Source organism: Otolemur garnettii, unplaced genomic scaffold (genome assembly GCF_000181295.1).
Source record: "Otolemur garnettii isolate 467f Iridium unplaced genomic scaffold, OtoGar3 scaffold00032, whole genome shotgun sequence".
Classification (NCBI taxonomy): domain Eukaryota; kingdom Metazoa; phylum Chordata; class Mammalia; order Primates; family Galagidae; genus Otolemur; species Otolemur garnettii.
The window spans coordinates 8,340,675-8,356,664 of record NW_003852427.1 but is presented as its reverse complement, the minus strand read 5'-3'; the positions used below and the strand labels follow the sequence as shown (position 1 = coordinate 8,356,664).

Below are 15,990 nucleotides of genomic sequence, written 5' to 3'. Positions count from 1 at the left end.
GATAAGATGTCATCTCAGAGGATACCGAGGTACATGGGAGGGACAGTGTTTCTTCAATAATACATCTACTATATGGATCAAATAATTGTACTGCTGAATTTATGTATTTTTTATTATTTTTATTTTATATTTGAGACAGCATCTCACTCTGTTGCCCCAGGCTAGAGAGCCATGGCGTCATAGCTTGCAGCAATCTCAAACTCCTGGGCTCGAGCAATCCTTTGTCTTAGCCTATCAAGTAGCTGTGAGCAATTTGCCCAGCCTTTATTGCTGAATTTCGTAACTATGACTTTGAAAACAGTGCATCATGACTATCTGTGACACTTCCAGGCATACTGTGTGGCGAGAGACATAAATCAGCTTCGCGTCCCCCCTCCTGCTGCCTGCCCACCTCATATAACAACAGTATTTTATGCTGCCAGACTTGCTCCTCTGCGGTCTGCCATGAATCAGGGCACATTCACACATAATGCTTGGAAGTTACATTTGGGACGAGGGTTCATCTAATTTTCTTAATGCATCCCTCACCCATTTTTTGGTTTCAGATTTTGGCTGAAGTATAATTTTAAAACCTGAGAGCTCCTAGTGGGACCAGGTTGCTTTTAGCTTTCATTTTCTGCCAGCCTGGCATAAGGTACTGTGTGCTAGGGCCTTGCTGGTCCTGGGTTCAGAAGGATGAGTTAGTACTTGAAGGTGGGAACCAAGCCCCATGGGACCTGCTGTTGAAGGTTACCATTTCCCATGATGTTGGGTCACATCGGGATGGAAACACATATGCCCACAGCATTCACTAGGATTTATACTGAGCCCTCACGTGAAACGTGTTCAACAGAGCCCTCACTGGCAGCATCTGTCAGGAAAGCTGGATCCACTGTTCCAGACCCCCAGACACACAGCCCACCATGGAGCTGTGTTCTCACTTTTGTGAGTGGCCCAAGATGGGCACACATTTGGTCTATGCCTACCTCAGAGCTGGCAAACGTCTTGGAGAAGCACAATCACCTAGCTGACAGCAATCTGATTTCCCCAGAATCCAGGAGTCACAGATCTTTGTTGCTGGTGATATAAGGTGGAGCCACTAGGGCCTCAGAAAGCAGGACAGAAGGAAAAAATTAGGTGGGGAAAGTCAGCCTGTGAGGAAGCTGTTTGTCAGTGATGGATCTTTAACCTTTCCCAGGGAGCAGCTGGGAAGGTGAGGGTAGGGCAGGTAAGGGCAGGAGAGGCGCCAGGTGACAGGAGCACAATCAGAGGGGTGGTGACACGTCTCTTCCTTTCATTACTGGTGGTCCAGAGCTGCTGGGAGTTCAGCATTGCTGGGCATCTCTTTCCTAAGAGTATAGAAGGTTCACGGCAAGGGAATGCAGGGAAGGAGGGAGGTTCTTGAGAGTAGCCCAATGTCTGCTCACTTTCAGAAGATGGAATGCCTCCGCAGAGACCCTGGGCCTGTTTTCCCACAACAGAAGCAAACTAGCGCTGCAGGATCGGTGCTGTTTTTTGGCGCTGAAGCCACTCAGTTCCTGAGGGCCTGGCAAGTAGGAGGGCAGGCCTAAGCCCCATGAAATCAAGGACAGTGGTTCCATTCTAGACTTGCTCTGGCCTTCCACTCAGTGAGAGGACTGGCTGCTGGGAAAGCCACAGCCAGGAGTCAGGGACTATGAAGATGGAAGGAGTAAAGGTGGCTCAGTGGTCTATGACCCTTGGGAGGCTCCCTTAGCTTTCCCTGAAGTCTGATCCCGGACCAAAACTTCCCTCATATTAGAAATAAGCATGTGCCTCTCTGCCAGTAACCAGGCAAAAGCCGTGCAAAGCAGCAGGAAGGGGCAGTACCGGCCCCTCTCTCAGGTGGCAAGGTTGGGACCTCTTTCTGTCAGTCCTCCATCAGGACCTGGGGTAGGACTCCCCCCATTCCTCTCCTTTCTTAGGCCTCACTTCCAAGTTCTCCCTGTGGAAAAGTGAGGGCCTGCCGGGTCTTGCTCCTGTTTTCCCAGCCTCACTTCATTCAGTCCTGAGATCCCCTCCACTAGAATCTCCATGCTAGCCACCTCATCGTTCTCCCCCCATGCGATGGGGGCAGATGTCCTTGGCCTTCTCTGTTTCAAGTGAGATCCTGAGATAGGATGTGCTGTCTACATTTTAGAGAGGGGACAAGAAGGCAGCACACAGTAAGTGAAGAGCACTTGTGTGTCCTTGCAGAGGGACAGCAGCTGCTTGTGCACTGTGCTGCTGGTCATCTGCTAAACCCTGGTCTGAGTCCAGCAGGTAGTGACAGTGGAGTGTGGCAAAGTTAAGAGGAGAGGGGAGGATGGAGGGGGTGGGCACAACACTGGGGACAGGAAATCTTGGTGGTTGGGAGTGGCACTTGTAAAGGGCCTGCTGGCCTTCAGGAGGCCAAAATGAGAGGGATCTCCAGACTGCTGCAGATGCCTGGGGAGCTATAGTTACCTGAAGGCACCAGCCCCCACCCTGAAATGCAAAGCCACTTCCCAGCCCTTCATTCACCAAGAATCACAGTTTCCAAAAGCCAGTACACATTATCTTCTAATGTTTTAGACATTTGGAAAACAGACTCCTTTTTAGAAGTTGCCATGATTTTTCTTGGCTTTTATTAGCATGTGTTAAAATCATATTATTCAAACACTACCAGAAGAACATGTATTGTTCTGAATAAAGTGCTTAAGGAAAAAAAATGCAACTTATTAAACTGGACATTCTTTTCTAGTTCATTTTGGGTTACAATCAGGGCACAAAAGGAGAAACAGAATGCAGTATTAGAGAGAGTGAGAAGCTTAGTTAAGAACTTGGGTGTAGACAAACATAAGACCATGTCCCATTCTTCCCACTTCCTTGCTGTCTGAACACTGCACCTGCATAAAGCAGCAAACAGCTTTGTTTTAATAAATACATTTCCCTTCATTCAAATCAGAAAAGGTTAATTATAGTAAAGCATTTTTTATTTGACCATCTGTTTATACCCACAGGTAAGATTTATCCACAGAGTTTAAGTGAGAAAGTGTTATTTCATTGGGCCTTCAACTTTCTATGCTATTTGGGTTCAAGATTGTCTCAGCAATTCATTATTGGTTTCTTTATATTCATTGGGTACTTTTTAAAACCAGCACTATAGTGTTACAAATGCCAACCAAGGATATTTTCACAGTACTAGAATGAGTGGGCCTAAATATTTATTCTCAATAAACTAGGTTTCATTAAATTGTTTTTCTCACAGTAGCAGTCTGATCTTTGCGCAAAACCAAAGTCCTGTTTTGACAAGATTTTAAAATAAGTGATGTTCTAAAAAAAATAACAACTTGCAAAATCTCTGTGTTCGACTCTTGGGTGGTCATGTTGAGAACAGAAAAAACTGCATTAAATACATTTTTAAAACATTCATTTGCAATCAAACATATTTAATCTTCCAAGGAAGGTACAGGTTGGTGATAGGGTGGCTGTGATGTGAGCAACACCATTAGCAGTGGCTGGTGGGTGGGCTTGGGGCCCCTTCACTGGTATACACTGCAAGCTTCCAGACTGGAGGGCTCATATCCTGGCCATGATGCCTCTGACCTCCTTTTAGCAAAGAGAAAAGGAAGGCTGGTTCTACCTCCAAACAGTCAAGAGCAACCTTTGTTGAGTTCACCTTGCAGCTGACCCAGAAGTTGGAGCTGGTACCAAAGCTAAAGAATACAGAAGGGCTAACAGCACTCACTGTAAAAAGAAGTCATCTTCAGTCTCTGGGGAGATTCTCCCTTCCCCTCTCTCAACTTGAGTGCTTTCAGCTTCATGTAGGAAAAGGTCTTACTAAAGTTTTGATCTCCTTTTATAGAAAGCAAACCAACTACCAATCTTGAACAAGCTAGTATGGATTTTGCTGAACATAGGAAGAGACGGTTTTCCGAACTATACTGTTCTTTACTCCTTTCTACAGATGTGTCTGTAGAACATTCTTTATTTTCACAGTGATATATGCTGTTTCAGGAAGCACAAGGTGATCTGTTTCCAGAAGTGATGACCTACTTTTAGTCTGAGCATAAGGTTCTATGACTGGTTCTAAATCCTGCCAGATAATGCTACGCCAATGACAGGATTTAGGACAGCTGGGAGGCTCTCAGTCCCCAGTTCCTGTCAAGGGTACCAGGGTCATGGCTGGACTTCAGCTATCAGTAGTTATATTTCCCTTTGATGGTCCAAAGAACCTATGGTGAATCTGTTAACCTCACTATCCTTTTCCCTGTACATCTGACTTGGAAGCCTGAGAACTTATTGAATTAGGCTGAAAAAAGGCTCTGTACTTGCTAACATTGATGGCAGTAAGATGATAGCTTACTATGTTGCACAGCACCATGTATAGTGCCTGTTATTCAGGCCAACTATAGCCAACTTTTTCTTTTTCTTTTTTTTTTTGTTTTTTTATAAAGAAAATCTATGTAAGTTGAGGTTCAGAAATGCATATATTTTATACTTACAAATATTCATCTGACCAAAATTCAACATAACCTTTATGGAACACTTAACAATTGTTTTGTTTTTAAAATAACATTTCATTCAAACTGTATATAATTCAGTTAATTTTTTTTATACAGCAAGCAATGCTTAAACCCTGGAAAATCTGTAGAAAAGAGATTTTCACACAAAATAAGAAAAGAAAAATCTGAGGTATCCCACACACACACATCCATTCATTCTGGCCCATGTGCACGCATATATACACACACACACACCCCTGTGTGTTGACACAGACATGTTCATTTTCACTCACAAAGTGGCTGCAGCATAGGCAAAAAATTGTAGGTCCAAAGGAAAATGATTGATTGTTCTAATAAAGAGTCCAGGTAGCTCAGAAAAAAACCCAAACAAAACACAATAGTCCTCTGAGGAAATTACTACCTCAAAAAAATGCTCTCAAGATGAAGTTGAGATCTAAGCCTACTAAATTGCTTTTGCAAAACAGCTCCCTGCAGTCCAAGGTGACTTGTGCAAATAGAAGGAATCAAATGAGGCTAGTTCCTGTCCGTCCTTAAACAAGGAGGCGGGATGTTCGCAGATGCCCAGGGGCGCTCCCATCATGCCAGGTATTGCTGCAGTGCTGTCTTTGCCCTGAAATCACAGAGTTCCTGTTAGCCATCTTAGAATTGTAATTGAGGGAAAAAAAATCTGAGGCTAAACGATGGTAGTTGGGGAAGTCTAAAAAAGTAGATTCCCAAGAGGGAACCGGAGTGAGCCCAGCAGGGTACCCACCTTAAGGACCAAAGATCTGTGGTGAGCAAATACCTCAAACCCACCCTGGCTGTGCCCTTCCTATGGTTCTCTCAGAGGGCTATTCTTGCTCTTAAAGGTGCCATGGCTCAGTGACATGCCACATTTCCCTTTTAAGTGCTGACATTCTGTAGTTTTCCTTTGTCATGGGCATATAGTGGTGAAGGATCTGGAATCCTTTACTTTCTCTTACTGCCACGTGGATTTTATGTAGTGAGGTACAACACTAAGGGAGGACATGCAGGATTCTAGGAAGCGAAGAGGAAAACTGACAGGAAAAAGGAGTTGAGAAGGTGCACGGTTCAAATGCCTCAGGACTGGGGAAGGTTACAGTCTCATCATGTTTTTATCACACCTGATGACACCATAGCTCAGTGATTTTCAACCAGTTTGCCATGAGAGGATCTTAGGTGGGCCAAAACAATTTTTAAAGATTAGTTATATCTGAAAGAAGTTCAAAGTACAGTAAGTATATTCTTTATTTGGATCAACATACTTTATGTGTGCCATGGAAGTTTAAGTATAGGTTCAAGTGTGCATGAGACAGCTGAATGTGGGATGCGGACTGTTATGGTGATTAAGGAAGAAGGTGGCCAGGTGGAGAGGAAAAGGGAAAATGTGAACAGTGACCGAACCTACCCTGATCCTTGTAAAAGTGACTGCCTTTGAGCTGGGCCCTAGGAGGCCTCCTTTACTACTCCCATCATGAGCTTGGTAAAATTTCTAAACAGGCTTCATTTGTGCAAGTTAAGAAGTCAGGTTTTACCAATGGTCTCCCCTTCTGAGATGTAAAAAGAAAATGCTAAAATTTTCAGGTACTATTAGCTGCTGAAAGTAATATCACATAGACTAGGCATGCAATAAGCCGGACTGAAGTGCAATTTCTATAGTGAAGTAATAGATGTCATCTACAGTTTATTTTTTGCAGTTTTTGGCCGGGGCTGGCTTTGAACCCACCACCTCTGGCATATGGGGCTTATGCCCTACTCTTTTGACCCACAGGCACCACCCATCATCTACAGTTTTTAAAGTAGTATACTGAGGAATATTCTTGCAATTATGTAAGTCTCTCTAAAGAGGATGGTTGTCAACAGTACAATCCATGAGAAAAGAAACCCCTAGACAGACCACTGGGTTCTACAAAGACATTTTCAGAAACAAGTTTATGAATGATGGCACAGACCATCCATCTGCCTCTCCAAATCCATAAAGAAGCTGAGGAGGAGTTCTGATGGAGATGGGAGCCACAGGCCCCTGGAATCCTGAGGCATCCTAAGCCTGAGATGGTTAGCAATAGCTCCCCCTGTGTAAGTGTTTAAAAGTCTAAGGATCACAAAGCCTTAAAGATAGAAGCAACCCTAGAGATGTCTTCTTTAGGTGATAGACTTTACTGTGCCACAATGAGAATGTCCATATGAGGGTTGTTTTTTTTTTTTTTTTTGGAGATAGAGTCTCATTCTGTCATCCAGGCTGGAGTGCCACGGCATCAGCCTAGCTCACAGTGACCTGGGTTCAAGTGATCTACCTGCTTCAGCCTCCCGAGTAGCAGGGTCTACAGGCACCCCAATGCCCAGCTAATTTTTCTATTTGTAGTGGATATGGAGTCTTGCTCTTGTTCAGGCTGGTCTCAAACTCCTGAGTTCAAGCAATCCTTCTGTCTTGGCTTCCTAGAGTGTTAGGATTACAGGCGTGAGCCACGGTGCCCAGCCACCAGGGATAATTTTAAGCAGAACTGTTTTCATTTCTGAACAAATACAAGAGAATAATCCCAATGAACAAGTTGGCTCTCACCCAGAAGAGGTGGGCAGACAGAATGCATCCATTAAGCCAGCAGTAGTGGAGGGAGTACCAGTCCACAAGGCACAAGTCTCTATCTAGCCTTCAGCACAGTCTTTGGTGTTATACTCATTTGACACTCTTGGGTTGGTTTATTCAGGCATATGTCTCTTTAACCTACAGGATGGTAAGCTTCGGGGGGGTGGTGGTGGTGGTGGTGGTGGTGGCAGAGGCCCAACCTAGTTTGTGGGTCCACAGAGTCTGGGACTAAATGCTTCTCCCTTTAGTGGAGAAGCCAGAGAATTTGACAGCCAAGATACAGCATGACATGTTCTATAGCTGCTGTGGGAGCAAAGCCTGGAGTGGGGGGGATGTAGAAGGGGTCATTTCAGAGGAAGGGACAACGTGATAGGAGTTTTGAAGAATGAATGGCCACTGTCCAGGCACTCTCTTCCCTTGCTTTAGGACACCTTATGTGCCTGGTCTCTGTCTATCTTACTGTTTTCTTCTGTTCCTTTGTTGGATCTTATTGTTCCCTAAATGTTACAGGGCCCCAGATCTTGGTCCTTATCCTTCCTGTCACTCTTTATGCACCTTAGGTGATTTCATCCAGCTCCAGGGCTTTAAACATCATCCAAATTTATATCCCCAACTCTACTCTCCCCTGAGTCCCTTGGATATCAAATAGACATCCTAAAGTTGGCATACCCCAATGAGAACTCTTGATTCTCCCTACCTCAATCCGCATATCTTACAGTCTTCACCATCTTGTCAAATGACAACACTCTCTATCTAGGTGCTCAGGCTAAACCCCTAGGCATTTTCCTTTCTTCTCTTTAATACCCTATACTGAATCTATGACCAAGTCCCATTGGCTCTAACTTCAAATTAAATTCAGAATCTGACTATTTCTCCATACTTAGACCACTACCATCCTCATAATACCCTACTGATGTTACTGCAGTAGCCTTTTAACTGGCCTCCCTGCCTCTATTCTTGCCCTACCACAGATGATTCTGTATAGAGCCACCAGAATGATCTTTTAAAAATTCAAATCAGGTGTTTCCTCTGCTCAAAACTCTCTAATAACTTTCCATTATACTCTGAATAAAAGCCAAAGTCATGATCAGCCTACAAGGTTCTTCATGATCTGGCTCCTCCCACCAATTATCACTCTCCCCCTCATTATTTTTCTCCAGCTATACTGGTCTTGCTATTCCTTTCAACATGCCAAGTTCACTCTTGCCTGAGGACTTTGAACCCAATGTCACCTCCGACTAGAATAATCTTCCTTTAAATGTTTGCCTAGAAGAAATCTCCCTCATTTCATCCAGGTCTTTGATCACATGTCACATCCTCAGAGAGGCCTTTATTGATTAACCTATATGAAAAGAAACTTTCTTTACTCTCCATCCTCTCATTTTGCTTTATTTTTCTTCATGGTACCTTTCATTACCTGATATAGTGTTACATATTCATTTGCTTATTAGCTATCCCTTGTATTAGAATATAAATTCCATGAAGGCAAGGACTTCATCAATTTTATTCACCATTCTCTCTCCAGTGTTTAAAATAATGCATGGTTGAAGGTAGGTATTAAAAATAAAGATATACTGAATGAATGAAGACTCAGAGGGGATTGGGACAGGAAATCAAATGGAACAGAATGTGTAAATGCCTACTGTACATATGCACATATGGCTGGCATACAGGGTGGGCCCATGGAAGTAGGTGTAACAATGGTAGAACCAGATCATGGATATAGAAGGGCTTCTGAGCCATGCTCAAGAGTCTGGATAATAAAAAAGCTGATGTTCCCTGCTTTGTTAGATAAGGGAGCTGGAAAGGGAAGGCTGTCACAAGAAGGATATACAGCTAGGAAGAACACTTTTGGACATCTGATTTAGTTGAGACTTTAATTATAACTCTTGCCTTTCCTAGGAAATGGTGAGCTCTTTGAGGAAAGGGACTCCTTAGTGGTCACTGCTGTATCCCCAGCAGAGGCCAGGCTGGCACAAGGCAAGTGCTCAGGGAGGTTTTGAGCTAATTAGTCTTCCCATTATGGGTTTTTCTGCTTTCTAAAAGGCCACAGTGTTTCTATTCTAATGACCAAGAGAATGTAAGGGAGAGGCCTCTGGATCCTATCCACTAAGATGGTCCAGACTTGCATACTTCAGAGTAAGGTGAATGTCTTTAATAACTTGGTAATTATTAATTTATATCTCACACAAATGTTAGGTCACCAAAAATTAGAAAGGGAATCCGAGAATCTAAAAGATTTTAAGTTTGGCCATATGAATTACCAAGCAACTCAGATACTTTCATAAAAGATCCCAACATAGTCCAAAGCAAGACTATTTCACATTGATACTCACTTGTCACAAAGGTTTGAATCTGGTGACTGACTCAGTTTGTGGAGAATATCTACAATGCCCATGTCTCGTAATTTATCCTGACGTTCTTGTGAACCTAAAAGATTAAAGCTAGCAGGTTACTGGGAATATGACCCAGGCAGCTGCTCCCTGATACACAACCAACAATACAGAGCCTTACCAGTGTCCTTCTCTCTCCACCCTGCCCCCGTGTAGCTGGATCTCTCCATGCTTGGACTCTCTAGAAGCTTTCTACCTATATGCAAAACTCTACCATCTTGAGCCTGGCACAAGGCCTTCTGCCACTGACTCCCAACTTCACAGTCACTTCTTTTACGGTATACCCATAGCTCTGGCCTAGCCAGGCTCTTCTTACTCCAAATAGGCCTGATTTTCAGCCTTCTTTTGTCATCTTCTCTCCTTTGTCTTCCTAGCACTTTTTCTTCTCTCAGTTGGCATAATCGGCAGTTCCAATTTTATAGCGTTCTATCTTCCAACTAGACTAAGACCTCTGTGAGGATGGCTTTGTCTCTCTCACACCCAGATGGTACTTGGCATCTAGGTCTGTGGGTTGAATACAGTTTCTCCTCCTTGAGTTTGTTCAGGACACAGCTGCTGAGCAAAGTAATCCCTTGGAGTCTTCCCCAGTGAAGAGCCTATAGTGACTCACTCATGCACTGGCCCTCTCTAGAACCAATGAATCAGAATTTCTAAGGATGGAGCCCAGAAACCTGCACTTTAAAAAAGTTTCCCTAGTGATTCTAATGCAAACAACCCAGCACTGAGACCCCCTGCTCTCCTACATTTGTTTGCAACCTTGGCTGTACACTGGAACCAAATGGGGAGCTTTAAGAAATACTTATGCCTGGGTTGGAGCCCAACTCCAGAGATTCTGATTTAATTGGCCTGGTATAAAAATCCCCAGGTGATTCTCATATGCAGCCAACTAGGTCTTTAATTGGCTGCTTTATCAGTCATACCATGTTTCTCATTTCTCACCAATCCCCACTTCTCCATCATGCTTATCTGCCTATAGTCCTCATATATGCCTCCTTTGCTCATGATGAAAGGCCCATGACCCCCCTCACTCTCCCCTACCACTTATTTCAAGTGCATCTCATCATCCTCATCAGCTCTCTCAAGGGCAGGGACTGTCATTCACTTCTCACTCTCTCTCTCCCTGTAATCTGATACTGTGTTGGCTCCAAGGCAGGGGCCCAGTGAATCTCAGGCTAGCCCCACTGATCCTCACAGCAGGGCCATTCCAGAGGGTGTTGGGGCCAGTAGTCCAGTGAAGAGAGTTCTTCCAATAAGCTTAGGGGTCCCTTCTGCATTCCCTGTGTGACTTTCTTCCAGTAATTTTCATCAAAGCAAATCTCACCAATCTCTTACCTTCCTCTTCATTCCATATGAGGTTTGATATACAAAACATAGCGGCAAGCTGCAGTTTGACATGTGAGTGACCCTATTGATGCAGAAAAGGAAAAAAAAATCAAGGTAATCTTATTTTAGATCATTTTTTTGTGACCCATCACAGGAGAGTTCAATAGCTTAAAAGTCTGAGGCAGAGGCCTTCAACTCAAATGACTTGAGAAGTCATGAAGTCACCACTAATTAGTGAGAAGTGTTGGGCTAAATATAGTGAGGAATGATACAGGGAAAGGGCAAACTGACACAGAAAAGACATTCTAATTCAAATTTTAAAAACTATCTGGCTGGCCAAACAAAACACCTCTGGGGCCATAGGTATAGTATACAATTTATAATTCAAACCATGCACACAGAAACACTAGCATATAACAATTCTATGCTTTTGACTAGGCTATGTTTTTGGTCACTAGTAGCCAATAAATTATGTGGATATGCATTTGGTATTTATCTCTTAAGCTACTGATTATCTTATTCAAATGATCCAATAATTCCTTTGTGAAGGATATGAGCAGTCAAAAGTGAAGATATGGGCAGGAAGTTCTGCGACAACTAGATTGTTACACACAATTTATATATAGTTTACTCCTCTGACACCACTTGCTGAAAATAAGAATCACTATTTAAAACATTCAGCATCTGAAATAATTAAATTACTCCTGTTTCTATAGGAATAACCCCCAAACTTGGTCAAATGTCTAGCTGATTGATCACATGTCTCTATTTTGGCCAAGGAGCATCCTATTCTTCTAAACACAATTCTTGTTTATTTTTCCTTGTGTTCTGAAAGTACAACCATTTCTGCCTAACCTGGATCATTTATCCATCTAGACTGTTCTCCACTAAATGAAAGAGGAACCAATAACAGTAAAACAATCTTCATAGATGATTTTCCTATTGATTAATTTTAAAAAATTCCCAGTACATTTAAATAATTTGTATACATCTGTACATCTGATGATTTTCCTATTGGTTAATTAAAAAAAATTCCCAGTACATTTAAATAATTTGTGTACATCTGATAATCTGAGTATCAATGGCAAAATATGCTCAATGATTTCTTTAAGGCTAAGGCAGGCTTATATTCTCATGTAGGACTACACCTCAACTAAGCAAAGGCAAAGAAATGGATGAGGCTTCAGTTCATTAGAATTCTCGGGTTAGTGATTCTGTTTTTACCTGACAAAGAGATATCCAGTTTGGGCTCCACTAAGACAAAACAGAATAAAACTTATCTTCTGCTCCCAGTTTCAGATAATCAAGAAATATTTGTTGAATAAATGAACTTGGAAGCATTTATTATGTGTAAGTTTATTCATCATTCATTCAATAAGTTTTTTTTAGGAAACAAACTGCTATGATAGAGAAAACTGGAGAGTGGAGAGGTGGGAACTTAATTTAGGGGGAATACACAGCAAAAATTGTTTTGAAGAGGCAACATTTAAATAGAAGCTTACAGAACTGGAAGGTGCCACACGTGCAAAGAGCAAGGAATTCCAAGGAGGAAAGTTTCTGGAAAGGTCTGAGGTAAGAGGGGCTGTATGTTAGTGAAGTAGGCACTGCCAAACTCTAGGCCCTGGCAAGCCAGGGCAAGGACTCTGGATTTCATCAGAATTGAGAGGAAGGCACTGAAGGATTTAAGCAGTGGAGGGATAAGATCTGATTTACATTCTAAAAATGTAAAGGTCACTCAGGCTGAAGAGATTGGACTGACAGTGCAGAAGTACTTAGGATGCTGCAACTTGGGCTAAAGTGGAGGCAGTGGTGACAGAAACAGTAACAGATTCAAGATCAGGTTTGGAAGAAGAGCTCACAGGACTTGCTGATAAACTGGAAGAGGGGACAAAGCTGGAGAAAAGAAGATAGACTCCCAGGTTTGAGCAATGGGGTAGTTGGCAGAGCTAGACTACACTAAACAGGAATAACCAAGAGAGGAGAAATTTAGGTTTAGGGGAGATATTTAAGAATTCATTTTTAATGAATTCAAGAGGCTATCGGACAGCCACATGAAGATGAGGAGTAGGCAGCAGGATATAAGCCCAGAGTTTAGGAGAGCAGTGGAGGCTGGGGGTACACATTTGTAAGTCACTGGCATAGACATGACAGCACACAGCATGGGGTGGATGAGATTTCCCTAAACCAGTGGTTCTTAACTGTACATATGAAACACCTAGGGAACTTAAACAAATTCTGGTACCTAGGCTAAATCCCAGGACTATTAAATCAAAATCTTGAGAGGGAGAAGACAAAGCAGTAGCCTCTGATAGCACCCTAGGAGGTCCTACTGTGTGACCAAGCTTGCAAACCACTGATCTCAGAATAGCAAGTAGGAGGAAAGAGAGTCCAGGGATAAGAGAGAAGGTATGGTGTCACGGAGGCCAAGAGAAAAGGACATTTCCAGAAGGAGGAAACAGTCAGCTGTGTTGAAGTCAGCTGTTTAAATAGAGTAAGATGAGGGGAGAAAATTATCCTTTGCATTTGGCATCATGGTAGTCCTTGGTGATGCTGACTGGAATAGACTCAGTTGTGTGATGGAGGGAGACGCCAGATGAAGCAGATTAAAGAGTTAATTTGTTAGGAAGGAAAGAGATAGTATAAGCAGAAATAGAAAAAAAAGGATGCTTTTTAAGTTTGGCTTTGAAGAGCAACAGAGAAATAGGTATACCTTAATAGATATGAGAAATTAACAAAAAATTGTAGAAGATTAGAGGTACTATGTGGCTCTGGTGTTGGAAAGATAAGAGAATTTGTGGTTGAAACAGTAAAGTTTTTATTAACAAATATTTATAGAGCATATGCTAAGGGCTAGGCACTGGAAAGGTGCAGGATACGTAAGTGTACACGAAAGTGACAAGGTCTTTGCCCTCATGGAGCTTTAGTAGAGGAGACACCCAGTAGGCATGCAAGCAAATATGTGTCACTGTAATTGAGCTAAGTGCCCTGAAGGAGGGAACAGAATGCAGCAATAACAACCTCCACAGGAAAGACCTTGTGAGGAAGTGTCTGTTTAGTAGAGATCTGAACTGTGAGAAGGAGTTGGGAGAAGTCTTCCAAGGCAGACAAGCCAGCATGTGTGAAGATCCTGAGGCAGGAAAAGAGTACAGCCTTTTTGAAGACTTGAAATAGGCCAGTTTATTGAACAAAGGTAAAAGATTGGGATATAGATGTGTTAGGTCAGGTGTCCTCAAACTATGGCCCGTGGGCTACATGTGGCCCGCCTAAGACATTTATTGGCCCGCCGGGTGTTTTTGCCACTGCTGCCTGTCCTGCTTAGCAGCCCACTCGTCCCAGGGCCCATAGTCTGGCCCGCCAACGGTCTGAGGGACAGTGAACTGGCCCCCCTGTTTAAAAAGTTTGAGGACCCCGTGTTAGGTCATGTAGGATTTGATAGGCCACCATAAGGGGGTATGAATTGAATTCAAGGGGTAACAGGAAACCACCAAAGGATTTTAACTCCTATTTTCTTGATGAAACAAAAGCTAAGAGTGATGGAGGTGAGGAGAGGTGAGGTCTAAAGAATGCAGAGGATGAAGGTGCCAGCTTAGTAAAGTATCACTAAAGGATACCAGGCAGAGCTGAGTGCCCATTTGTGTTTTGTAAATGTGAGCCACTCTGCTTGCTCCTATAGCTTTCTCTGCAGCTGTTAACCTTGATATGACAGGCCAAGAGAAGACAGATTGGTGTGGGAAGTGGAAGAGGAAAGCATTCCTCCATGATTAGAATTTTGTTAGGAGACAAGGACTGAATAAAAAGAATAATATCAGATTCTGGCAAGGGGCAGTTTCCTAAGATGCAGGGCGTGGTCATGGCAGTTGGTAGCATATTGCGTTTGAAAACAAACAAGTCAAGGAACTATGGTGTCAGGGGCTAGAGAGTTCATCCACCCTGGGACTGAAACCTTGAGAGAGAAAAGATAGTGATGGGGGTGGAGAGTTGGGAGTAGGGAGGGGTGGAAAGTAGAGGGGAGAACTGTGAGAAAACCAAAGGCCCAAGTTTTTCCTGATAAGAGGGAGTCAATCAGCATATAACAAAGGTGGGGACTGGGGTGGCAGGTGATATTACCAAATGGTACAAGCTTTAGGGAGTTGGTTTTTTTTCTTTTCTTCAGGATGGAAGAGAATTCTTAAATCTGTCACAGAGTGGTCTATCTTTCTCCTCTTTTTAAAAATCTCTGCCCAACTTGTTTTGAGCTAACAGTGCTACAGTCCATGCCTTCTAACTCTGCAGTGAAAGGGGACAAGAACTCACCATGTAATACTTGATTTTCTGCAGGATATCATCATTGGTCATAATAAGTTCTTTTGCTGTTGTCCCATCTGCTATGTTGGCTAAGATGCACAGTGTCTGGAAAAGAACAAAGGGCCAAGGATCAGGAAAGCTCCGAAGTCCCTAGAGTAAGCTCTCTCAACTTCTCATCTGAAGGTACATGGGTTCAGGTTCCACTCTCAATGACAGCTCATCTCCTGACATCACTACCAACAACAGTAACCCAAGCGAAGTCTACCTTAGGCAAAAGAGAACTCAAACACTCTGGCAGTTTCTTGCTGGGCATTAAACCATAGCTGGGCAAAGGCAGCCATGTTGTATAGGTCATACTATCAAACAAATTAAAGGGAAAACATAATTTATTACTTTTTTTCTGGAAAACTTCATTTCTCCGAGAAGCTCTTGTGACTACCCCATGGTTTCTCTTTGGTGAAAGTTTTGTAGATATTGCAACACCCTTCTCTTCTCTAGGCCTCTACCTACTACTTGCTCCTAAGCTCATGACCTTCTCGGTGAAGACCTAGACCCTGTCCACCAGCCATACTGGCCATGTGCAATTAGGACTTCTTGGCCTTTTGGAACCCTGTTAAGAGAACAGAAAAGGAAGCAAAATGTGTGAAGGAATGTAGTCCTGATGTGGAAATTGGAGGGAGCCTGTGCCAGGGAGCAGGGAAGGACTTCTTAAGGACAATTTCATTCTCAAGAGGGAGAGACCGCTCTGTCAGCTGCTCCATTTCCATATCTAGACCAATAGGAGACAAAGATTAAGGAAAGATGAAAGGACTGTAGTAGGAAAACCAAGCCAGAGGCAGACTGAGCAATTCAATAAACATTTGGTGAGCACTGACCAGATGCACAGGCTTCAGGGTAAGACAGGGATAAAACACATTCCCTG

At 43.0% G+C, this 15,990-nt stretch overlaps 1 protein-coding gene across 2 annotated transcripts in view; it reads right to left on the bottom strand.

Moving 5' to 3' along the window:
- Nucleotides 1-2,570: 2,570 nt before the first annotated feature.
- Nucleotides 2,571-15,990, bottom strand: part of ARMC8 (armadillo repeat containing 8) — a 103,654-nt gene continuing 90,234 nt past the window's right edge. The window contains exons 19-22 of one of the 2 annotated variants that reach the window (XM_023513021.1): nucleotides 15,078-15,173; nucleotides 10,794-10,866; nucleotides 9,405-9,498; nucleotides 2,571-5,094 (exon numbers count right to left, since the gene is read on the bottom strand). In XM_023513021.1, the coding sequence (XP_023368789.1) occupies nucleotides 5,061-5,094; nucleotides 9,405-9,498; nucleotides 10,794-10,866; nucleotides 15,078-15,173 (297 nt within the window). In that variant the 3' untranslated portion in view covers nucleotides 2,571-5,060. The remainder of the gene's footprint in view (nucleotides 5,095-9,404; nucleotides 9,499-10,793; nucleotides 10,867-15,077; nucleotides 15,174-15,990) is intronic. The other variant, XM_012804987.2, reaches the window with a different exon arrangement.